This window comes from Coturnix japonica, chromosome 2, assembly GCF_054131305.1.
Source record: "Coturnix japonica strain WE chromosome 2, WE-NBRP24, whole genome shotgun sequence".
In the NCBI taxonomy this organism is placed as follows: Eukaryota; Metazoa; Chordata; class Aves; order Galliformes; family Phasianidae; genus Coturnix; species Coturnix japonica.
The window spans coordinates 138,086,373-138,112,298 of NC_140664.1; the positions used below are offsets into that span (position 1 = coordinate 138,086,373).

Sequence of the window (25,926 nt, forward strand, 5' to 3'; positions counted from 1 at the left end):
TCATTCATGTTAAATGACATTAATTGATTCAGAACATCCATAATGGGGATTAGGAAGAATCAGAAGTCTATGGCTCCCCTGATTAAGTTTCAGATGGACGTGGTAATTAGATCCCCCTCTGATGTTAACAAGAGGACATATTAATGACAGAGTTACATAAAATGCGCAGAGTAGACTTACCAGGGGAGGACCCATTTTGTGATAAAAAAGCAGAAAAAGAACAAAGAGTACACCAAATAACGTAAATGAATACGAACAGAAATTAGATTTCTAAATAAGGTTTTAGTCTAGAAATCAATTGACATAAGTGAGGAACTCAGAGACTTGAATGTGAGGTTTCCAATATTAGCTACACTGACATGTTAGAGAAGCCCAATGAGAGCTTTACCTTCTGTATCAGCAAGGACAACAACCCATGCAAAGAGGAGTTTCCAGCTAGTCTGTTAAAAGCTCAAGGACTGGAATGTGGCCTATGGTGTAGATGCTTGGATCAGATAGGAAAACCCTATGGAGGAGAGGAAATCTAGGGGGAAGGAAGCACAGAGAGAGCAATGCTTTCTGCTAATGACCTCCCATGTCAAGGCACTACCCCTCCCAAAAGAAAAAGCAAACACAAAATTGTCTCTTATTTGGTTCTACTCCAGACTGGGACACAGGCTGTCATGACCTAAAAGGCTCCATCAGTGTGACCCCAGAGGCATGAAATAATGTAATCCCGATGGGACATTCTGGATTGGAATCACATGCTGATATTCATTTATTGCATCTACATTTTTACAGAGAGACTCTTGACAGAAATATGCTTTAAAACATGGCAATCAAGACCCTGAGCAACACAACCTAATGCTGAAATTTTCCCTGTTTAGAAGGGAGGATTTAGTTGGGGTCAGACCCCCCCACAGGTCCCTTTTGACCCAAATTATTCCATTCTATGGTTTTGTACGCTCAGCTCTATTCAGCAGGAATTCTGTTCTTTTGTCTTCCAACTTCTGCTTTTCATTTTCTATTGCAACTGTTAGAATTAAGAACTAATACTACCGTGTGATGCCTGCCTCAAGTAGTGGCGCCTAAATTTTTCTTCCTGTTGGGTAAGAATTAATGACTGTATTAACTGATAAGAGTTGGCCATAGCTTCAACTTATCTACTAGAGATGGGGGAAAAACTGTCAAAATCAGTCTTTGAGTGATTTTTGGGGTGGTTTACCACTTGTTTTTATAAGCGATGTGATTTCAGAATAACATCTGAGGCTTTTGTGTACAGATAAACAACCAGATTACATTTTAAACTATTGGAAGACAAACATAAAGAAAAGAGGAGATTTGGGTTAAAAAAAAAAGACGTCTTTTTACATCTTCTTTATTGTGCACATTTTGATTCTTCAGCATGAATCTGGCAGTGCTATTTGAATTTAGATCCAAATATCTTTGCATGTCTAAGATGAGGTACATTCTGATACATAACATACACATTTCACTATTTTAATACAGCAGTTCACACATTCCCATTACAACAAGGAACAATATGGTTAGGACTACCAAGGTACAAAGAAAGGAACTGATATCACTGACATGACCCAGTTGCCCAAGCATAGGCAAGGCATGTTGCATATCTGAAATATCTACAAAGAGCTGGCAAAAATGCCATGGGACTTAGAGACATCTATATGAAGACAGCTGCAGGAATATGGAGTTCCAGAAATGATATTAAGTGCCTTTTTTGGGGTAGCTTAGGTTATCCTCAAATAAAATTTAAGCCCACTGGGAAATAATGAGTGATAAATGGAATATGAAGCAGCACTTCAATCTTATCAAGAAAAAAGGCTTCTGTTATGCCCATTATTCCGGCTCTTTCAGGCCCTGAGTAGAACTTGATACAGTATTTTCTGTGGCAAAACCCAGCATCAGTGCTCAGGTCCTGTGAAGTCGGAAATTTAAATATTGTTTGTCCTTTTTGTTGCCTTTTGGTTTGATCAAGAAAAGAGTCTTAAAAAAAAGCCTTTCTGAAGCTTAGGGGGAAAAGGGGAGAGGGGTGGAAATCCTCTGTCAGGGCTTGAGATCTCCCACCTGAGGGGAGCTGGATGCCAAAACTCCCTCATGGAGAATGCAGAGAGAATGCCACATTGCAGACCCTTCCAGAACCCACTGCCAGCAGCCCCAAGCACAAAACAAGAGCTGAATCCAACATCTCTTGTAGTACAGGGATCATTTGCCTCCAAACCTACCCTACAAGAGCAGCCGGTGCTCCAGCTCTGCATGTTTTTGCATAAGTTCAAAAAGGTGGATCCAAAACCTCAAAAGGGATTACTGGAGAGCATCCCTCTCTTCACCTGACCCCGCATAACATGAAACGCTGCAATCGTCGAGTCGCCCAGAAAAGAGCCGGTGATCAGGAAGGGAGGTGCAAGGAGCTGCGGGGCGGGTCTTGGGCAGGTGTGGGCGGACTGAGCAGCATTTGGAAGCCCCGGCAGAGAGAGAGGAGGGGAGGATGCTGCGGAGGATGCGAAGTTTGTGCTGGTTGCTGCTGCTGCCGCTGGTGAGTGTCCGGCGGGATGGAGAGCGGGTGTTGCACATCTGGCTGCTGCCTGCAGCTTAAGGGATTCACCGCTGCCCCACGGGGTCCTGGAGGGGGTTGGGGTGGTTTGATCCAGAGGCAGGATAACTTTTATCTGAGCAGGGAGTGAGCAGAAAGAAATTGATGTAAGGGAAAGGAGATTAAAAAGAAAAAAAAAAAAAAAAAGGAGGAGGATTAAAGCACATCTGTGAGTTAGGAGGTTCATTTCTACTGTTATTATTATTATAGTTTTTGAGTCTTAAAATGTTATTAATACCTCTTTCAGTTCCTATTGATTAAAAGTGCAGTTTCCAAAGGATAGAAATGCAACCCTACATCAGAACAGCTGTAGTACGGCTTCAGAGGGACAGGAAAGGTGGGCTTGCTGGCTCCCTTGCTGTATGAAAGGCAACTTTGCTGAGGAGGGAGGATAACTAGAAAGGAATACTTCCTCCTGATGGGTACAGGACATCTATCTCTTTGAGAGGGCACTGCTAATTTTAAGCCTGAAGGCAGCTACTTTTAACATCTCCAAACAGGAGCACAAACCATCTTGTGTCTGCTGTGTGCTGGAGGCTGCAGGTGAGACTGTAACATTAAGCACCAGGGAAGATATATGAGCAGAGGGACACAAACAGAGAGTGAGTGTGTACATCCCTCCCATGCCAGCTGCTGGGGTTGCCTGTGCTGATGAGCCATAGCAGGTGTAGGTGTAAGTAGAGTCATATCTCCTCTTTGTTGCCCTTAAAGAGTTGTCTGCAAACCTTCCTGTGTGATTCTTGGGGGGTCATTAATTCTACCATGAGCCAGTTTGGAGTTAAATATTTAGCACAGACTGGGATTTAGGCTTCCTCTGTTGTCAATGAGGAGACCGTTACCTTCCCTGGAGGCATTTCATCTTGTCCTGCAAAAGACAGATGATTTCTTCTAGTAAATCTAGATGGTCGCAGACTGGACTCTGCCCTTCACTTTCAAAAAGTGAAAGGATGCTCATTTTTACCTCCCATCCTCTGGAACTCTCACTTTTTTCACAGTTTCATTTACAAGTGTTGTGATGTGGATTTTTGCTACAAAAACCTTGTTACCTATGGTTATTATTCAACCTGAATCATCCTGCTGCTACAGGTAGAGTGCCTTTGGCAGCTGGATGGCCCTTTTTACACGTATCATTGGCACAGTGTATTCTTGCAGATGTCTGCAGAGCAGAGCTAACCTGAAGTGATGTATCATGCACACCTGTGGGCTGCCACGCATCTTAACACTTCAGCATACTGCAGCAGTCAGTGCCTGTAATAAATTCCTTATCAGATGGGGTGAGAGAAGACAAATCCCACTTTAACAAACTGAAAGCTCCACAAAGGTTTTGTGATCGATATATTGGTTACATAGGAACTCTGTCTAGGAAGTCAGTGTTCTAAATTCAGTGGCTTGCACACCTCAGACTTTGGCTGGTGGGGAGATCTGTACCCAAAGCCCAATTGTCAAAGAGCATCTGAGATCCTTGGATGTTTGGGACAAGCAGTTTTATCACGTGCCAAAGGAACACATCAGAGAAGAGAAATAATCATAGCGCAGATTCTCCAAATAGTTCTTCACACAGATGTGAAAATAAACTAGAAGGGTAATCCTGAAAACTTCCTCTGTGTACTTAGGTACTTCTGGCTCCTATCAGCTCCATAGGGAGCTGCATGTTGCAAGAGCTCCTTTGTGCCTTGGAGAGCAGTCCTTGACATTAAAAATTATCATTTGCTTGTAAGTGACAAGCAACAGGGAGCAGTAGGTGCTGAAATGCATAAAAAGGACTTTTCCTGTCTTAGAGAGCTCAGAGTCTCAGGGAAAAGAGGATGAGACACTGAAAAGATACGGCATTAACCATCCATCCTGCTGAGCTGAACTGCTTTCTTCTGCAAACACTTAGCAGCTTTTCACATTTCTGGGAAAAGACTTCTGTCTGATTTAATGAGTGGAGGTGAGAATGGAAACAGAGGTGGGTTAACACTGAGGTAGTAGGCACATAGATCTGAATCCATGCTGAGGTGCTGTGTTCCCAATAAAAGGGAGCTGGGTTCTTAAATTCCTGGCATAGCTACTACTTACTAATTTGAGTTTAAGGGATATGCAGCCTTCTAGGATCCAGCGACCTTAAGTTCCCCATCCTTAGGCAGCTGGAGGGGTGGAAGGAGCAGCTCAGGTGTTTTGTTCTGGAGTGAGTTAATGGAGGGAGATGGGTTCTGTGTGGCAAGAATCTATGTCCTCAAACAGAGGTAGGAGGAATCCTTCTCTCAAACTGCCTATCTGCCTTCACTGATTATCAAGGGAAATTTGAATAAATCATCCAAAATTATCCATCAGAATATTGGAATTAATGTCTAAAGCTACTCGTTTTGAGTCTCTTCATACTTCTGGAAAGGGGTAGAAAGGCTCCAAGAGCAATGGCTATGGCTTTGGTAGAGTGAGATTCCCAATTAACTTCAAAATCCAGCTTTAAGTTCTTTGGGATTAGGTGATATGATTCCCACCCTTAGGCTAACCCACTACACACGCAGTAAGGGAGAAATTTCTATGTAGTTTAAGCACGTGAAATAGAGTGGAAGGATCATCAGGTAGTAGCGTGCTTCTATTCTTTACGTACTTTAAAGAGTCTATCAAATCTATGCTGATAATGCATTCATTTTCATTTTCCTCAAGATAATACTAACTACAGAGTTTGCAAACAAAAGCTATTATGTCTGTATTGTCACATACAGAATTACCTCTGAGTAATAGGTACATAACACTAATATACATACACTGACATACACAGATACATACGTATGAAAAACACTGTTCTGTACAAGGCTATGCAGTTAAATACAGTCCCATAAATACAATCCAATACACAGAGGAGCATTCAAGCATTACTCCAATGTCCTAAAAGCAATCTTGAAGAGATATTCCTTTAAACGATTGTAAGGCAATCAGTGTCTCATCTTCTCTTGTTCCATAGGTAATTGAGTTAGAAAGAGGAAACAAACACTGAAAATACCCTCTAGATAGTCATTTTAAGCCAAAAAGACTCCTGCAATAATCTATTTAACTGGCTGAAGAGAAAGATTGGAAATAGGACTTTACCTTTGGGGTTGAAAGTTTTGAGGATCGAGGCTGTGTCAGAACTCTCAAGTTAAGGACAGGATTTTCTGTGATAACGAAACACTTTGTTGGTGACTGGAGCCATTGCACCACTGTGGTGAGATCATGCCTTACATTCCGGTAAAATCAGGAGTGGCAAATGGGTTTTGGATATGGGAGGAAAAAAGTGGATACTGGCTGTTTTTTACATCCAGATTTAAGTTCTGATGTGGTTAATTTTTAATAGTTTCTTCCAGTTTTCCAATAGAATGAAATTCTGTCTCAAAATCACAGGATTGTTGGGATTGGAAGGGACCTCTGGAGATCATCTCATCCAATCCCATTCCTAAAGCAGAGAAGTTTATGAAAATGCCCGATGACTCCCTTTGACTTCTTCAGTGATTGGAAGTATTTCAAATCTTTTCATGAGCCACCTTTCATCCTATGAAGTTATTATATTCATCAACATTGCAATGTTGAAGAAAAAAAGTATGCATTTTAGGGCACATTTTGCTGCACTTCACTGTGTCTTTTACACTGCTGGGCAACTTACAGAACCATTGTGCAGTTAAATCCAGGCAGGGAATGCAGGATTTTTGATCATGCCTTTCTGCATATCAAAATACCAAGTAATTTTTAATTTACTGAGGTAAATATGTGATACGAAGGGCAGACAACTTCAGCTCGAATGTGGGAGAAAATATTCAGGCATCATATCAGGAAAAGCTGAACAGGAAGAGCCCAGATATAGAGAACAGAGAGTACAGAGATGATTTCAGAGGAGATCTGAGATGAGATCTGAGAGATGAATGCAAACTGTAGAGACAGAGACTGAAAAAGCAGTAATGAATATTCTTAGTGAAGGATTTATGGACTTGATACACAATCTATTTTTCAGATTTCAGACTTGGACTGTATTAGAAACTAACCAGATCACTGGAAAAACAATTCAGGTTCTTGAAACATCTCCATATGCCAATAAATTCAAATGCTTCTTCCATTTTTTTAATGAATGTTCAAAAAGACTAAGTGTTACCAAATTTCCCCTGGCTCTTTGATCCCACTGAATTGCTGTTTCAGAAGTGACTAATATATTAGTACCCAGCTTTGAAGTGTTTTCCTTATTTTTAGAGAGCATAGAAAACATCCCTATTTTTTTCCCACATATGATAATAGACATTTTAATGAGCGAAGATTTGTTTCTTATGCGCCATCTGAGTTATGGTTTCTCTACCTCCACAACAGCCTTCAGGCACCATCTTTGATGGGCTCTCACAAATGGCTGCTTTTAACCAGCAAGAAATTTTGCAAGAGCTTCTCTCTTCCCAGGGCTTGCTAAGTCTGGTCTTCTCCAACAGAAAAAAATCAAAGCCCAAAGAGCCATTACCTTTCAAATTTGGTCAAGTCAGTGAAATTAGAGGGGAAAAATTATGCCACTTACTATCACTGAGTATACTGCTTAAGGTTTCAATGCAGAATCATTATTAATGAGTGCAATCGCACAGCGTGTGTGGGACAAGCAGGTGATCAGGCCCAGACAGCTCAGGATCATGAAAGACAGATACAGCACCCTGAAATGAGATGGAGATGAGATGGGGGTCGGCCTCTGCTCCTGGGTAACAGTGATAGGACAAGAAGAAATGGCATCAAGTTGTGCCAGAGGAGGTTTGGTTTGGGTATTAGGAAAAATTTCTTCCCTGAAGAAGTCAGGCATTGAAATGGGCTGCCCAAGGAGTTGGCGGGGTCACGGTCCCTAGAGGTGTTCAAGAGATGTTTAGATGTGGTACTAAGGAACATGGTTTAGAGGGCAGTGTTTGTGGTAGGTGGATGGTTGGACTGGATGAACTTGGAGGTCTTTTCCAAGCATAATGATTCTATGATTCTATGCTAATAAACTGTCTCAGATTTTTAGCATCCTCTGTCTTGTCTTAGGTAACTTTTTCATGTTCACTTGTGATAGTTATTTTACAGGAAAGACTGTTTCAGTGGCTAGAACTCAAATGTAAGACACCCCTGTGAGCTCTGGATGGTTGCTAATGTTCAAGCCAGCTCAGTAGCTCAGCAATGCAAGACCTCATTCCTTTGAGTACTGTCCTCAATGCTGCATTTCATGAGCTGAGTTTTCTGTATAAGCCTCCTGGTGAAGGCACTCTATAATTGAATTTACAGTAAACTCAAAGCCAGATTATTACCTTGCCAGCAGGAAATGATGATCACCAAAACACTGTTTGAAACCAGCCTCTTTGGCTTATTATCATGGCAGTGAAGACTATCAGATTAGACGTCTTCGCTTTGGCTCCTAAATTACCCCTTTATAAGGTGAACAGGAGAAACTCTTTTCCTACAAGAGCTCAGTGATTATAGACGATGTATCCAAAATTGCAGAACTATGTCCCTGACCAAAACAAGAACAAGGGGCCCTTGCTTTCTAGAAAACCCCATCACCTAACCATTGCAGACACAGGTTAGAACAACAACATGCACTATTATCCGGAGGACATGTGAGATTAATAAGAAAAAAAGAAGTAAATCATACATAACAAATCACAAATAATGTTCCACTCAGAAGGCTTTTCCTTGGCTGTAAAATGGTGTCTTTTTCTTAAAGCTGGAGGAAAATCAATAAATTGAAGCATCATCACTGTTCTTAATTTCTTGTATATGTGTCATTTGTCTTTTTTTTTAACGTTACTTTAAGTAGGGCTTCAATGCTATTTTTTGACAATACCCTCCACATTTTTGCTTCTTGTAGAGTGGGCCATAGGCAACTCCTGTAACTGCACTTGATGTTGTTTTTCTACCACAAGACAGTCCAAAATATTTTATCTATGCACTGGCCCAAAACAAAAACTCTGGTTCTGGTTACTACAGCTACTCTCACCCCAAATCCTATCCCCTAAAATCAAATAAAATGTGTGTATGCTAATTAATTGCTTAACCACTGACAGCAGAGGCACTGACTACAGTCTCATCAATGGTGAACATCAGCAGTAGTTGTCCAAGAATTTCTGAAATAAATCCTAAAATTATGTTTACTGGTGATCTGTCATTGCTGTTAGAGTCAAGACTATGTGGTCTAGGGATCTGCTCTGCTACAGTAATTCCTTTGTCATGTGTAAAACCAGTGCACAACTTCCCTATAAGTAGAGCACAGGCTTCTACAACCATTGTAAATTATTTTCACTCCACTCACTTCAGTGCAGTTTTGAATTATGGTGACTGAGGGACTGGTTCAGCACATGTGGGTTTACCAATAGAGGGAAAAAAGGAGACGCAGCCTCCCTCAAGCAGCAGGCATTCTAGCATACATGTTCCCCATTTGACAATGCATTTGGGAGAGCACAGTTGCTCCATTCCTCATTGTGTGTTCTACCTGTGAACGCTACATGTGTGGCTTAAGTTGGCCTTTGGAAAAAGGTATCACTTCCCCCTTTAAGGTATTTTATTACTAATTATTTGTCTGCTTTTACCATTCCCCACACTTCTGGCATGAAAAGGAGTGTTATGTTAACTTATCTGCCCCCAAATGCTTTTATCTCAAAAGCATTTCAGTTCTCCATTCTTGGTTTTGATTTCATGTTTGGGCTCTGGACTTTGCTTCTCAAGTCTTTTACCAGAGGACTCAATATAGGTATTTTAACTTTCAAACATCAAGCCTAAGAATAATCCATACACAAAATTTCTCATTAGCAGCAACAGGATCCAGGAAATTCAGAAAATGAAATAATGACTTGCTTTCTGTCCATCTGACTCCATTCCTATAAGTAGAAGTAATGGATTTACGTTGTAATCAGTTTCTTACTACTACTTGAACTTTTTGTTCATTATGCAGACAACTGAAATGCATTTTAAATGGTAAAGTGATAAATGGGACTCAGATTAAATCTGAAAAATTACATTTCAGAATTGTGTTACTACAGTAGAACAGCAAGAGGTACTATTCTAAGAATAACTTATGCTGATTTATAAAATGTATTTCAAATTACTGCTGGAGGGATATTATGCCTGAAAAAAAAAGCAGTGCCTTAAATTTCTTTTCATACAGCGTCCTTAATCCTCTTTCTGTTCTAATATTAGGATGTATGAACCATCTCTAGGGCCTCATAATTAAATGCGGTGTGTCTGCATGGTACTTTAAAACCCCAATGTAGGCACAATTGTTGAAGGTTTTTGGAGACAAATTTGTGTTCCTACTTTTTTATTCCTCTAGGCAGATAATCTTGTAAAAAAAGTCTACATGACTTCCAGTACAGTTTCTGTGGAGGCGAAAAGAAGTCCTGCTCGCAGTGTTGACTGAAAACATTCTCAAAGCCAATAAATCAACGTCCAGTGACTGAAAAGGCAATAAAGCAGCAATGTTTTCATCTGCACTGTGTTTTCAAAGTCATTAGAGGTTTAGAATGACCTACGGTCTTCCTCAGAAATGTCTCAGAAATCCTTCAATCCATCATTTCAATTAAAATCATTGCCCTCAAAGCCTTTGGCTTTATTTTGAATAGCTTGCATAAGAGCTGCACAATTCTGTGACTCCGTATGTCATGAAGATCCCACTATAGCCAAAGAAGACTCTGGTGACCTGTTCATTCATCTGAACATGGCTGATATGCTTTCTAGGCTCTCTTGACTCTAATGACTTTGATTAAGTTGCTTAAATATGCATGTGTAGAACTATTTAAGACAACTCAAACAGGTAGGTCTGGCAAAATTAACACAGGGCTTACACAAGACATTTGGGATACCCTATGTCACCCCAAATGTCATTGACCCTCCCTGGATAACTGAAGCATCCCTTGGATTTCTATTGACTGCAAAGGAAGCTTGAGCAACAAGGTTATGTGGGCACCAGAAATATAGGAGTTCTCAGAATGAAATAGCCCCTTAAAGAAGTACCTGCCATCATTACTGGAGTTTTTAGTTTACTAAGAACATCTTCACAATGAAAGCAGATGTGACGCAAGTGTACAGAGGTCCTGAAACTTTCCAGAGTAGAAGATGGAAACCAAGCATAATACTTAAGAGCCTAAATGACATTATTCTGTATGTAAGAAATTGACCCAATAACACATGCTGTTAGGTGTTGTATAAACAGTGATACCATGGAAAATCCCAGCAAGGATGCATACCCACACATGTATATAAACTGATACATGTTCAAGATCACAGCCACCTTTTCTCTTTGTCCATCCTTCTGCCATTTACATGTCCTGTTTACAGAAAAAACTTTGGCTTGAGTCTGCAAGATTTTTTACCTCAAATTATAAACCCTAAACAAACTGGAAAGAAACCCTGCTCTTTTGCTCTGGTAATCACTGGAATTCCCAATTATTTTGTCTTTGTCTCATTCAGGCTGCGGGAATCCATCCAGAATGCAAGATATTCCAGCAGGTGGTAAAAGAGGAGGCACTCTGCTTAGAAAGGAATGAATCTGTTTCACCTGATCTTAAAGGTAATGCTCCAAGATCTGCTATTAATATGCACTGTATCACTTCAGATGCGTGGTGTGAAGATATCAGTTGTTCTTTTGGGTCACAATTTGATTCTACATTCCTATTTTTCTATATTCTTATCTTATTCCAATTTGGTATGAAGTGCTTCTCTTGTTGGCTGGAGCATTACCCCATCATCTGCTTTTGGACATCTTTAAAAGCTTAGTGTCTAAGTCAGGATGCGTCTTAGATTCCCTTACAGTCAGTGGAGGAAAGTAGATGTCCCTAGAAAATTTTTCATTGCCTCTGGCTTAGTTGCTTATTTTAGGATGTGATGAATCATTCTTTGCAGTCATATTTCTCTTTACTATCTACAGGATGAGACCAAGATGATTAGTTCATACTCTGAAAAATTTAGGTGCATAATTTGGGTAGGGATTATTATTTATAAAAATAAATAAATAAATAAATGAAATAGAAGATGCTTCCAGATAATAAACTAAAATTATATTATGTTGAAAATCATTCAAATTTTGGTGAAAATTTTATTTGCTGGAAGCTAAATAAATAAATAAATAAATAATCCCAACTCCTTCAAAATATTGTATTTCTACTCTTTTAGAGAGTATGTTGGACTGGATGATTCAGGAGGTCTTTTCCAACTTTGGTGATTCAATGATTCTATGTATTTTTCTGTAGCATATCCAATTGCTTTGCTACTTGGCATGTTGACACTGTCGATGCAATTGCCACTGCAGTTGTCTATATGGAGTCTCAGGTGACTGCAACTCATTAGACTCCTGAAAACCTCAGCATGCAAATGTTCACTGCATTTAGTGGCCTCTCTGTCAATTTTGAGCCACTGGAAATGGAGCCCAATCTGAGACTGAAAACATCCCAGTTCCACTTCCAAACAAGGATCTGTTGCTTAACCCCACGTTGTCAAATAGGCTACATTTTTATCCAAGAGCTCCTTCATGGTTTTTGAGTGCTTTTTAGTGGCACCCTTTTTCTCCTAAGATGTATGAACTGCTGCATGTCTATATGGTGCTCAGCTTACCTAACTTTGTCCATTTGCAAATTAGCATTCTAGTCTATAATCATCAGAGAGACCTGGGTACATGCAGTGAGTGATTCATCCTGTCCTCAGAAGGGAGCCACCAATATATGGGATGAATCATCCACTGGAAGTCCCTGTCTCTTTATGCCGATTATAGGAGGAATATAGCTAAGTATAGCTAATGTATTTTAGACAATTAAAATAAGAGATAATGAATCGGGACTTCTATTTTCCCATCTGGCAAATTGAGGATAGCAGGAATTTCATCCTCAAGGAGATGGTGTGAGGATAACTTTGTGAAAGATTCTCAGAACTCTCCATTCCGAAGCCAGAGAGGAACTCTGCTTTGCTACAGGAAAGTAATATTGCTTCCACATTTCAGCTCCTGACAATTTTAGATTCGCCTTCTCATCAGTCACAGAGGAAACAGAAAAGAATCACTGAAAGAAAATAACACCTCCCAAATGAAACTCATGCACTGTTTTATATCTGCCTTATAACTGCCTAGAGATTAGTTTTGGATATAGCATGATGCTCTTTTTTTTTTCTCTATTGTATTGTTTTGGGTACCTTTACGTAGTTGGTAATTTTTTTGTGCTGCACCCACACCTGCTTGACAATAGCCGCTGCATGACGGCAGCTGTTGTCTCAGGGTGAGGCATCAGTGATAAAGCCATGATTAACCATAACTTCTGATAACACTTTTCATTGGACACATATTGCTGTACCTTCAGTCAGCAACCTCTGGTGTGGGGAACCTACAACTACAAACTAGGCAGGTCTGCTCCTAATGATGGTCATTTCAGAAGATGCTCAAGAAGTTCTCTTGCTTTGGGATTGATCTAACCCCTGTTGAAATCTACTGCCAGAATTTTGGCTGACTAATAGTAGGATTTCATCCTCTATGGGTTTTTCTTTTAAGTCAGTTGAAATGGAAATACTTTAAATGTGAAATCAGGAAGTTAATGTTGAATTTTTCAATTATTTTCATCTAGATGTTCATATAGACTCCAAAGCCATTAATGAAAAATCTTGAGAGATAATAATTATTCCATAATTTTATTGTATTGCCTTCCATTTTGTTTTGTTTTGACAATAGAAAGAGTTGCAGTTGATTTGAATTTCAGATTGTGTCTGCTTGAATTTCATGAACATTCTTTCAAAACAGAAGGTAAAAGTGCACTTGTGAAGGATGATACAATCAAGAGGAAGAGGAAAGCAACACAGTCCTTCATTTGTAGAGCTTTGTCACCTCTTGTGACTCCTCCATGCACACGTATAAGTGGGAATAGCCACAGACAATCTCATTATTGCCAATCAACTCTGTACATAATTCCTTTACTTAGAATCATTTTATTTTTTCTTTCCAGGTTGCGCCAGAGATTGGGATGGTCTAAGTTGTTGGCCCAGAGCTGCTTTGGGGGAAATAGTTAAAATTCCTTGTCCAAGATTTTTTGAAGAAATCACCAATATCCATGGCAAGACTTTTATCATATTCTTCTTATCTCAATGTGCTTTAAAAATAAATTCTAATTGTTAAAGATTCAGTAACTTCATGACTCACAAAGCCATCCCATGTCAGCCAGTGCAGGGTAATGATGCACATACACATCTTAGTTTATGGTGGATACTTTTTTGCTTCATGCGCAGTACTGAATTACCTAGTCTCCTCGATCTAAAAACTATGGGTAATTGCACTAGGTTGCTGAGGTCATTATAATGGGTTACATCACAGAATCACTGACTTATAAAATCATGAAAGATTAAGTTTAGAAAGGACCTCCTAACGTTGAGTCAGAGCAGGACCAAGTTCAAAAATTATATCTAACTTCAAAGCTAGATCAGGTGGCTCAGGGCTTTTTTCATTCAAATTATGTCGTAAATGCAAGATAGATTTCATAGACTTCCTGTGTGAAGACTGAATTTACAGAAAGAATTTCGTTCAGGTCACATAGATCTTCTACTTCCTGAAATGAATGGGAATATCCGTGTTAATTTTCAAAGGATAAATGTTCAGATTATTAACTGTCTATAGCTAGTTTTGCTCAACATGACTATATTAGCAAGAATCTAACTTAAGAATCAAAATCATTTCTTGCCAAAACATAAAAATAATTAACAGCAGAAAACAAACAAACAAAAACCAATGTAACATCCCCATTATCTAATTAATTCTGATTATTCTAATTATTCTGATTAATTCTGATATATTTTGCCATCAAAGGCTTCCTTCAGAGAAACTGCACACAGGAGGCATATTGGTCAGAACCATTCCCATCATATGCTGTTGCTTGTGGGTTTGATGAAGGTTCCAGCAAAGGTCCTGAGGATCAGGTGAGTTTTTATTTCCTGATTGTGCACATCTCCAAAACACGCTCTCTTGTTTATGCTGAGTAGACAGATACCTTTCTTCAGTGCTAAGTTCAAACCTATCAAGTAACAAATTAGACTTAATATAAAGTTCTCCATCCTATGTTTCTCTTGGTGTTACTCAGTAGATCACCTGTCCTATCCAATAGAATTTATTTATCTGAGAGACAGGAATCGAATCCACACCATCTTCCAAGGAAGACTTACCACCCCCACAGTAAAGCACTGTGTGTGGTTCCAGTACATCACACTGTGATTGTGGTGGTAGTTCTTCAGTGGGTGAGCTTTGTTTCATGGCTGAAGGGTACTGATTTGTAAAGCCGTGCTCACTGCCTGTGTTTCTTGAGTTCTAATCTTGGCTAAATGAAACTCCTTGTACCCATTCTACATTGGGCAAGGCTCCTACATCTCACACAAATGCACTTGACTCTGTATCATCACAGCCCCCTCCTCTTATTGGGGTATTTTCATAGAAGCAATGGATATACCGCAGATTGGAATCTGTGAAAGAAAAGACTAACTCATAAAACTCCTTGTGCATGGTCAGAGTCATAACTCCACAGTGGAAAAAGGTGATTAGCCATGATTAGCCAGAGATCAAAGTAAGACAGAAGAGGTTGAAGAGGACTGTCTTCATTAACGCTCCTGCTTTTTTTTGTTTTCTGTAGTAAGCCATTTGGCTCTCCAGGTGTAAAAACTCAAACACAGAAGTAACAGTTGAATTATCTGAATCTTTGGGACATCATAGATGGATTTGAATCCATAAAGTTGGAAACACAGGCGTGGTTGTAACAGGTAGTAGAAATATCTGGAGAAAAATTCCCCCAAAAAATATTTATATTTCTCTGCTATGTGGAGAACCTGAAAAGAAAAATGCTTTAAAAACCCTTCAGGTTTGTTATCTCACTCATACCCTGAAGGTCTATGAAGAGAAGACAAGATCAAAAAGCTCTACTGTTGTATAAACAGAAAGAAGAAGGTGATAAGAACACCACTTATGTTCTAAGAGTACTACTTGTTTCATATGTTGTATCTTCACTGAGAACATGAAGCATCTCCTGTGTAAACTGTTGATTTTAATCTACCTTACAAGAATATATAAAGAATATCAAAACATGTCCTTATTCAGCTGAAGAAGCTGTTTTCTAATTTGAACCTTTGTTTTGAAAATACCGTATAAAACATCATTAGCAGTATTTCAAAAACACCAGGATGATTCCTACGTTGTCAGGGTTACCTGATTTATTTATGGATCTACTTAAAATTGCTAATATATTGCCTTAGCCGAGAAATGCTGCCTTTGTAGAAACAGAGATCAGATCAATTAGAGAACAGAGTGTCCACTGCATTTCCAAGGAGGAAAATTCAGAGAATTTGGTTTCTTGGGATTTTAAATAATCAAGGGATCCTGTAGTAAATCAGAATAAAATGTGCATATCACTGTTGACTGAACTACTTGTCCAAAAATTCAAGATAGCAAGGTTATTTTCATAGCTTTAATTTTCACATTTTCATGGAGCCATGAGAATTCTTCACAGAGGTCTGGTTTCCTTACCTTGCAGCATGCAAGTTGCATTTCTCTTTTAACCATAGCTCAAATCAGCGTAAAATGTCCTTTGACCCAAAAAGGAGTATAATATGGCCCTCATCTAAAGGTGCTGATCCACAAATCACACAACAGTAGGTTAATGCATCAGCAAATCCACATATACCTACTGGAGAAATCGTAATTATTTAACAAAATTAACATGCTCCAGCTATTTTATGGTCACTATTTTGAATGAGCTAATGGGCTGTGAAAACTGGCTCACTCTTAAGGGTGTGAAGGCTTCAAAGTTAAAAAAACACAAATATGTTAGTGATGGAGGGAGAAACCTAAATCAAATCCTTAGTACCTAAAGCAATATGTAAGGGATGGGACTGACTAGTGAAATAAATTGTATCTTACTGAAGCACACCAGCATGCATGCTGCATAACCACCAGCATCAGTGTGTGTTCTCTTTTTCTCATAGAAATCATATTATTCTGCATTTTGGCGTGTCTACACTGCTGGCTATGCAGCATCAGTGACTTCACTCATTACAGCTCTAATTGTCTTTGCTGCCTTCAGGTAAAAATAATTGGTCTCTTTTCAGGATGTCTATAGACAGCCTCATCCTTATTCATTTCAAACACTTTGCCTTTTTGTTTTTGTTTTTACCTATTTTTCAAACCTTTCTCAGATGTTATACTGTCAATGGCAATGAGTTCTTCTATATTCATGTGGTGTCATTTCCCCACAGATGCTAAAACAATAAAGCTGGCTGGCTGGACAGTTTGTCTTAGTCTCCTTAATTGCACCATACAATAAAAAATGCTCCAAGCTGTTTTTGCTATTAACATAACTATTTCTCCAGTACATAGCAGAACGTACTCTACAGAAACTGAGTATGTCTCACTTCCTAAGCCTGTAGTCATTATAAGCTGCTCATTCCTTATGTAAAAGACATATCAGGGGCAATGGAGAGAAGTTTAACTACATTTATATGTCATGTTTGATAATGTTAGATATTAGGAAATGAAACCTGGTTTTGATTGACTCCACTGCACCTGGACCAAAGCCTTAACCTTGCTCTCCAGGTAAGAGTGCAGACAACAGAAGCAACTTCCTAGATGGGGAGGACAGTCTCTCTTTCATAGAGAGACCCAGGATGTGGAGGCTGATATACCCAAATCTTGAAGGAGATTTCTTCATCTCAGGGTCAGTTTGTGGACAGGACTATATAGAGAAATTTGAACTTGGAAGGTGCCTGGAGTAATACTGTATTCCTGTCTGAGTTTTGATGAGATCATGACAAATTTCTCTTGAATAACCATATTCCTTTTCTTTTTCTATGTCAGAAAATTCCATTGTACACGGAATTACATCCACATGCACTTGTTTGTCTCCTTTATCCTGAGAGCAATTGCTGTTTTCACCAAAGATGCTGTTTTGTTTGCAGATGAAACTATGGACCACTGCCTGATGTCAACGGTACTAAATTTTCCCACCTTCTTTTCTTGAGTTAATATTTAATTAGTGACTGAAACAAACATGGAGATTTCTTAATCTTATTTCTCCTTAGTTTGCAAGAACTATAATCTTAAAACAAGCAATACCACAAACCACAAGACTGAGTGGCATGGGTTACATTCAGCTGTAGTATATAATGTACAACCTTGTTGAGTCTAATGGAGCAGTACCCTTTTCTATCATATAATCACATATATAATCAGATATTCTGATTCATTCAACCTTTTGAAACCTTGTATTAAATTCCTCAGTTTCAGTTTGGCAAGATTTTGTTTTGTTTATACTTGTCGAGAACCTAAACCCAATGGAGAGTACATCTAATGATATTTTTTCTTCCTTTCTATTTCCAGGTAGCTTGTAAGGCTGCAATGGCATTCTTCCAGTTCAGTATTTTAGCCAATTTCTTCTGGCTTCTTGTTGAAGGAATATACCTTCAGACACTGCTTTTGCTGACCTTTGTTTCGGACAAGCAATACGTATGGTGGTTCATCTTTGCTGGCTGGGGTTTGTACTGTTTTCCACTCTGTGTTCTTTACTTTTTCCACTTACTTTTAAAACTAAATAAAATATTCTGAGATTTTCTTTGATAATTTCCTTTGAAGATAGGTACCTTTTCATGAAGGAGCACTACATCAAAACCATACCATTATTCGTATTTCTTATCTTGTTAGATATTTCACCATTTAAAACTTTGAAGGAGAAGGTAGAGCGGATCATTAGAAGCATTAGGATATGCCTACTCAAAAGACTGCTGCACTCCTCTTTATGACTGGAATTAATTTCATGCAACTAAAGTCATTATAAGTTAATCATCTAACCTAAGCTATCTCTCCGGGTTTCTCCTGCAGTCAGTAGGGTGAGGTAGGCATGCTGCGGTGGTGATTAATCCATTCCTCAAGCAGATGACTAATGTGCCTGGATAACAGCCTGAAAACATCTTGTCTCCCTCCCCTGTCTAAAGAAGTTTGAATGACCAACTTTAAGATGACATTTTGCTTTTATGAGACCAAAGGAGATTAGTGTGAGATTGCATGAGGTCAGGTCCAGGAATAAAATTATTATTATTATTATTATTATTATTATTATTATTATTATTATTATTGAGATATTTTCTGTCTTTAAGGAATCTTTTGAGTTTATACAGAAATTTATCTCCCAATATCAGAATGCATAGAATTTATTTCAGTGCAGAGAATGGCTTAATGCAACTCTTTTATCTTCTTGTAATTCAAGCTATTCTAAAACAGAGACACTTAAATTGAGAGGTTATGCAGCATTTTTATGTGAGAGTGAAATCCAAATTCTCACAAGTTAGATTACAATTTTCCCTTCTTCAGATTCTCAGACTTTATTTGACTATATTAAAAAGAAAACAACTCAATTTTATAAAAGGGATATTAATTTGGAGCTATTCCAATTATGATTGCCAGAAACTGAACACTTAGGCCTTGATTAATAACAGCTAACATGAAATAACAAAGAAACACCTCAATTACTACTGCAGCAATGCTCATGTCCTGTAATCCATCAAAAGTAAGAAATGTCTCAGGGGCAACTCAGGTCCTAGCTAGTATGAATACAAATATTTCTCTTTGTTAATTAAAATGTCAATTCTAACAGAATGTTTAAAACTATTCTATTTTTCTTTGTTCTCAGTTCTTTCATTTTGGTTTCATTCTGCTATTCTACATGGATTTTTTCTCTGAACTGAGAGTGACATTTTCTGTAATTTGACTTGCCTGTTGTCTGTGTTTTGATGGGGCATCCAATCTGCTGCACTGTGAACATTCTTGCAATAAAGTTTCCATGGAACACAGCATTAAAAAAAATCTTTTCCATGTTGATTTGCACAGGAGCTCCCACTGCTGTGATGCTTACTTGGGTTCTCACAAGACTCCATCAACAAAACACAGGGTAAGTCAGTATTTGAGTAAGGAAGCCAAGGTCATCTAAATTTACATTATATTTTGATTTACTAACAGTTAAAGAAATAGAAGTTAAGAACAGATAAACAAGAATATTGCTCCAAATGTGCGCCTTTAATTTTTAAACTTCATGAGTGAGTGAGAAAATTAATTTTCAGAGTTCTAGTATTGATGAACGGATATCGAGTACCTAAAACTGGAAATGCCATAGAAAGAGTTGAAATTATGTTTAGTTTCCTGATGCTCAATCCTTAAAATAATTGCATTTTAAGAAAATTACTCCTTCTGTTTATAAAAACAGCCATGAATTTCTAGCCCTAACCTTTTCAAACCTGCACATACCAAACAAAGGCATTATTATGTCTTGATGATAGGTGTTTTTATGTGTCATTTTCCTTTAGTTCTTTTTAATTATTATTTTTTGTCTTTGAACACCAATTATAATGCAGAAGACTGTTTACAAAGAGCTGCCCTGAAGGCCCTCATGTCATTTCACAGGGATGATAAGTTGGAAGAGATACTATTTCATACCTACCTTGTCAGGACTCAATTTAGTGATGCAGAAATAATAAGTCTTATAATCCACCACATGTGAAACATCATATTTTGCTCTCATCTAATTATTGCAGTGTATCAGATGTTCTCCACTGTGATATTTCTTAATATCTTAATATTAATATCGCAAGTGGTCATCCTTTCCAGAGTATGTGCACAGAAAGGTGTGAGGAGTATTTCATTTTTCCTCCTTTCCTGCTGCTCCTCTTCCAAAGAATGGCCAGACTATTGGGTTTATTTGTTGAATCTGTAGCAAAAGAGCCTGGCACAATTACAAATAAAGCTCAGAAGGAAGTTGGAGAGTGTGAACAAGTGCTCTGACAAAAGTTCTCACAGTTGAAGAGCCCAAGGAGGTTGTGGATGCGCCATCCCTGAATCCATCCAAGGCCAGGCTGGGTGTGGCTCTGGGCAACCTGGTCTGGTGGTTGGTGAGCCTGCACATAGCAGGGGGTTGAAACAAGATGAGCATTGTGGGCCTTTTCAGCCCAGGCCATTCTATCATTCTAGAATTCTGTGAAGAGGAGGCTGAAGAGTGCTGGAACTTTGAGTGCTCTTCCAGCAAAGCCTCCACCCACTCCATTTTCTTCTCTAATATATTTGTATTTTCATTATAAAAATGAGATGAATAACATCCTGTTACACTGATTACTTTTGACTGCAAAGGTAATGTAGTGGAATAGCTCCAATGATGACATTTATAGGGTCAGAACATTTTCATTGCAGACACCTTCACTCATTTGGTTGCTCCTCTGATATTGGATGTAGTTTCAAACCACAGTATCAGAACCACTCTTACCCCATGGCTAATTCACAGGCCTAACAGTCTGAACACACATTAAAGATACTCTTTACATTCAGACATGCCAGGTTAAGCCATCATCTTTAAGCTCCAACATTGCTCAGCTCAGTGTGCTGCATCACAAAACTAGAAGAGAAAACAAAAGAAGAGGGAATAAATTGCCTTTATACTGGGCTGCACATAAATTCTGGGGGAGGTATCAGGGAAAGAAGACTGGCAGAGGTCTAGCAATTATCATTTAAAACAGCATCCATCACCTTCCTACTCAGTGACAGAAATAGTTCTACGTGTTGTGAATATCTCCAGTGGTGTAGGGTAACATTATTGCTTTTGTTTGCCATTTCAGGTGTTGGGATGATGATGAAAATGGAGTGGTGTTATGGATCATCAAGGGCCCCATTCTGTTAACTGTACTGGTATGTTTCTGCATTTTTTTCTTGAGCATATTCTGAAATCTGACAGCTATGCCTGCATACTTCCTGATTTGTAGTAAATTTACACATTCTGTCTTGCCTTTTCAGATTAACTTTATTATATTTATTAATGTCATCAGAATTCTAGTCCATAAATTGAAATCTCAAGAAGGAGGGGGGAGCAATTCAAGCCACTTTGTGTAAGTATTATAGGATCTCTTGAAATTTACCCATTTTAGCTGCTCTAAGATATTGTTTTACAGGCAAGAAAACAAATTGTTTTCTTGGGTACAATACAGAAAGAGAAGTCCTCAGGAGAAATAGTAAACTAAACTTGCCTTTTTATCCCAAATATCACAAGTCACTTCTTTGGGGAAGAGGGAGGAACCTGGTCTCCCAGGTTCCATGGGAGGGCATGGAGGGTGGGAAGAGAAGTCTACTGCAAAGTACTACAGCTGCAAAAAAAGATCAAACTTGAATGAGTAAATGTATTCAGGTAATGCATCCATCTTTCTTCCAGACATTTCCGCACAGACAGTCTCATAGGTAAAGAAGCAGATAATTTTTATTAAATCCTCAACAGGAACATGCTACCAGTCTTCTAGTGAGTGAACATAGTCTGTCTTATTTCCTAACCCCTTTAAAATCAATATGGATCTCAGTGATACTGTCAGAAGACAAGCAAGATATTTGATTTATCCCAAGATGTCTTCTAGTTACAGTACAAGACTGTGTCCTTCTGGAATGAGCTAAACATCAAGCAGAAAACCCTAGGGCATTGTCCATAGCTCTGGCACCAATGTTTAAGCAGCAGACTCATGTTTTGTGGACAGTAATAATCAGATCATCCTTGGCAGTTGTGGAAGTTTAGGCATTTACATGGTAGAAACCTTCAATGGATTGAGACTGGTCTCAGGAGGGTGGGTTAGAACGCCCAATTTGGTGCCTCAACCTTTGTATGTATAGCATGGAGAAGAGCCCTTAAGGATCATTCTGAAGTTCTTACATGCTGGTTTGTTCATCTTTGCTGGCCAGATGCTGACAGTGGGAGTGCCAGAAAGCAATCTTCCCGCATATTCATTGAATATAGTTGCTTCCATTATGGACTGTAGTAAAATTTGTTCCAACATATAACTTCTGTCACTAATTCCGCATACCTAAAAATGCCTTCTTCTTTGATCCCTGACTTGCCAGGAGACTTGCTAAATCTACATTACTCCTGATCCCACTCTTTGGAGTGCACTACATCGTATTTGCATTTTTCCCAGAGAGCACTGGTTTGGAAGCTCGACTTTACATTGAGCTAGGCTTGGGTTCCTTTCAGGTAAGCAGAACAAAAAGTCTATGAGTCCTGAGGGGTTTGGGCTGAAGCACCACACTATTTCATTATTTAGGTTGGTTATCAGAGTAGGTGCTAATAATGTGTCTAAATTCAATGCACACATTCCATCTCTCACTCTCAAACAAGCTCTTTATGTTGTTTGCTCCCCTATCTTATTATTTAAAATCTCACAGCACTTCTTGGTTCTGACTCATTCTTCATATCATAAAAAGATGTACCTGCATTTATTGAATAACAATGACTGGGTGCCACAAAGATCAGCCTGTGGATTAAGGACTGATTGAAAATAATTCCACATGTAACAGAGAAGATGATAAGAGGATCGAAAACATGATAATATATAGCGATCTATTCTGCTCTTACCCTTGATCAGTAACGAGTCCATCATATGAATACTTCCCTGTTTCCTTTTCCATGCTGGATCCTGTTTGGAAAAATATCTGTTGGACTACGCCAAATCTGTGCCATGGACTATATTAATAATTTACCAAATCAATAATTCAACAGTGCTCAGAGCTGAGACTACCAGCATTAGCACAGTCTACAGAATGGTTTGGGTGTGGGCTGGCTGACATAAATAATATTATAAATATTCTGGATTTTGCAGAGACATTGAATCCAGATACAAAAACCCAGTAAATACTGCCATGTCACCTACATCAGAACAACAGAAAAAAATACACTGTTGTTGTCTTACTCAAATTTTGAATAAAAGATTATGTCTTTCCCTGTTTCTGTGCTCCATATCACATTGGTTGTTTTTTTCTCTCTATTCTCCCTGTCCTAGGGCTTTTTTGTTGCACTTCTATACTGCTTTTCAAATGCAGAGGTGAGTAGCAAGTATATGAGATTACCAATACTTTTGAAAGTCATGGGTATCTCTCTTTTTTGACTTTTCTTTCTGTTTCCAGAATAGATCTGTGCTTTGATCTGTTCCTGAATGCAGAAATACTCCAAACTCTTTTTTTTCCCCTTAGTGCCTTTTTAAATTCTAATTGTATTCAATTAATTCTGAAAGAAGGACAACTCAATCAGCTATGAAGCAGTGACCCTTTACCAATTGTTGGTGAATTTCCTATCAAGGGACATTTGCTCCACTTTACCTCTGATAACTATCACAATCTCACAGTGGAAAGCTTTAAACACTTCAGGTTTATTTTCTCCCACAAGTTTATTTCCCTTCCCTTTTCCAATACGTAAACAATGGACAGTAGTAGCTCCCATGTATTCCTCTGAATTTTGGAATCTGCTTATTTTTCAGTGTGAAAGTGGACGTAGTTTCAGTCCTTCTAAAACTGCATTAAGGCTTAATCTTGATTGATTTGAGTGCATCTGGGCCTTACAAAGCCACGCAGGAATCTTGGCATATTTTATCTTCAGTGCTCACTCTGTCTTTATTTTCTGATTCTTTGTTTTTAAATTCTTTCTCTGTAGGTTCAAAGTGAACTCAAGAAGCAGCTGTGTAAATGGCGGTACCAAGAATACCTGAGCTTCACACACAAACACGGGACTGTGTCCAGAGAAAACAGTCCAGTCAACTATGTCACTCAGCTATCACTGCTTGAAAAAATCAGTCCAAAAAGGAAAACATGTGTCTACCAGAATGGTGTAACTTCTGTTTGAACTTATCTAGCAGGTGACGTTGCTGTGAAAGCACTAAGACATGACCAGTTCGGATTCTTCGTAGCTTTCAAAGATTCAGTCAGTCACAGAATAACTTGGGTTGGAAGGGACCTTAAATAATCTTGTAGTTCCAATCCCCTTGCCATTGCCAGCCATGAGATTAGGCAGCCCAGGGCCTCATCCAACCTGGCTTTGAGCACCTTCAGAGATGGCGCACTCTCTGGGCACCAGTGCCAAGGCCTCACTGTCCTCTGAGTAAAGAATTTCTTCCCAATATTTGACTTAAATTTGACCTTCCCTGTCTTATAGTCTCCCTTCAAGTGCTGAAAGCTGCACTAAGGTCTCCCTGGAGCATTCTCTTCTCCAGGCTGAACAAGCCCAACTCCATCAGCCTTTCTTCACAGCAGAGGTGCTTTTGTCACATCTTTGCCAGCATTTCCTGAAATTTCCAGTTTTCAGGAGTTCTGTAATTAATCTCCATTTGAAAGAGTTATAGAGTGGCAACGGCTAGCAACAATTACATTATCTGCTTGTTGTTCTTTTTCTCTTTTGTGCCTGTACAATGGAGAGATTAAGTCAGGCCAGAGGACCCCAGACCTTTTCTTTTCCATGACAAAAGCTGAAGTAACTGAACATTAGGAAAATTATGTGAATACAAAAGAGAACACACAGCGAACCTTAGGTAGGATCCCAGCGGGTCTTCCTTGAGTTCAGAATAATTTCCATCCTTTTGTTTCTGTGACCAGAGACTGGTCCTTGTGTAGCTGCAACAAACCTTATCATAGAATCATAGAATCACCAAGGTTGGAAAAGACCTAGAAGATCATCCAGTCCAACTGTTCACTTACTACCAATAGCTCCTATTATGTTGCAATATCCATGAAAGTTAGCTGGATCCATCAATTAAAACCACAGATAAACTGTGCTTTTGTAAGTTTTTGGGTCCTCCTTTGAACAATGAACTTATCTTCTGTAATTGCTGTGTTGATTTCCCTTCTGCCTACTATTTCTCAGCTCATTACCTCTGCAATGAAGAATGTGTTTGAGGTCAGAAGTGATGCAGAGTATGGTCTAATTAATCAGTTCAAATTAGCGCTGTGCTAATGTCACTACATCACTTCCATGGAGGCCTTTCTCTTTCTGTGGGACTGAGTTGGGCTCTACATCAAACTCTCCAAAACAGTGTACAAAAGGTATACAGAGCACATTTGTAGTTTATAACAAGGTAGGACCATTCCCAAAAGTGCCTGCATCCAGACTTGAAAGCACTGCTAGAGATTCTGGCCATTCAAGTACAGGCTACACTTATATCAGTTTAGCATCAAAAAGTAGAGCTCTTGTCTCTTTTTGGTTTCTGACTGAACTCTTGGCTAATTATTTAGGCTAGGGGACATTTGACTTTGTGGAAAACTATTTTCTGCTTCACCTTTAGCCTCATGACTACAACAGAGACAAATGCATCTTTACACATCATTAAGACCACTCCTCTATTGATTAGGCATGTAACTCCTCTGTCTCAATGAATCACATGCCTTGCACAAGGTGTTACCCTGTCTGTTCTAACCACACTATTAGTTTTGCTTGTAAAAGTGAACCTTACTCACATGATAGGTGCATTGTGTAGCATAGTGATTTGAAAACAGTTGTGTGATTTCCAGCTATAAAATATATTAAAAAATATTAAAACTGTTGTGTTTGTGT

At 38.8% G+C, this 25,926-nt stretch overlaps 1 protein-coding gene across 2 annotated transcripts; it reads left to right on the plus strand.

Moving 5' to 3' along the window:
* The first annotated feature begins 2,366 nt into the window (after nucleotides 1-2,366).
* LOC107308653 (vasoactive intestinal polypeptide receptor-like) lies at nucleotides 2,367-25,915 on the plus strand. 2 transcript variants are annotated; one of them, XM_015852677.3, is made up of 13 exons: nucleotides 2,367-2,533; nucleotides 11,006-11,105; nucleotides 13,516-13,623; nucleotides 14,370-14,479; nucleotides 16,529-16,626; nucleotides 17,397-17,529; nucleotides 17,919-18,072; nucleotides 19,422-19,482; nucleotides 21,194-21,263; nucleotides 21,369-21,460; nucleotides 22,455-22,584; nucleotides 23,390-23,431; nucleotides 24,037-25,915. In XM_015852677.3, the coding sequence occupies exons 1-13, from the start codon at nucleotides 2,486-2,488 to the stop codon at nucleotides 24,223-24,225; spliced, it is 1,335 nt and encodes a 444-aa protein (XP_015708163.2). In that variant the 5' UTR covers nucleotides 2,367-2,485; the 3' UTR covers nucleotides 24,226-25,915. The 2 variants fall into 2 exon arrangements, with proteins under 2 accessions (XP_015708163.2, XP_085395310.1); XM_085539184.1 differs by lacking the exon at nucleotides 16,529-16,626 and having other exon boundaries at nucleotides 2,448-2,533.
* Nucleotides 25,916-25,926: the final 11 nt, after the last annotated feature.

Bases quoted from the DNA above. Each gene is read 5' to 3' on its own strand.
- LOC107308653 (XM_015852677.3), top strand. From the start codon at position 2,486: ATGCTGCGGAGGATGCGAAGTTTGTGCTGGTTGCTGCTGCTGCCGCTG. The intron at 13,624-14,369 runs GCAAGACTTTTA...TTGCCATCAAAG, and splicing joins AGAAATCACCAATATCCATG to GCTTCCTTCAGAGAAACTGC. The intron at 22,585-23,389 runs GTAAGCAGAACA...TCCCTGTCCTAG, and splicing joins TAGGCTTGGGTTCCTTTCAG to GGCTTTTTTGTTGCACTTCT.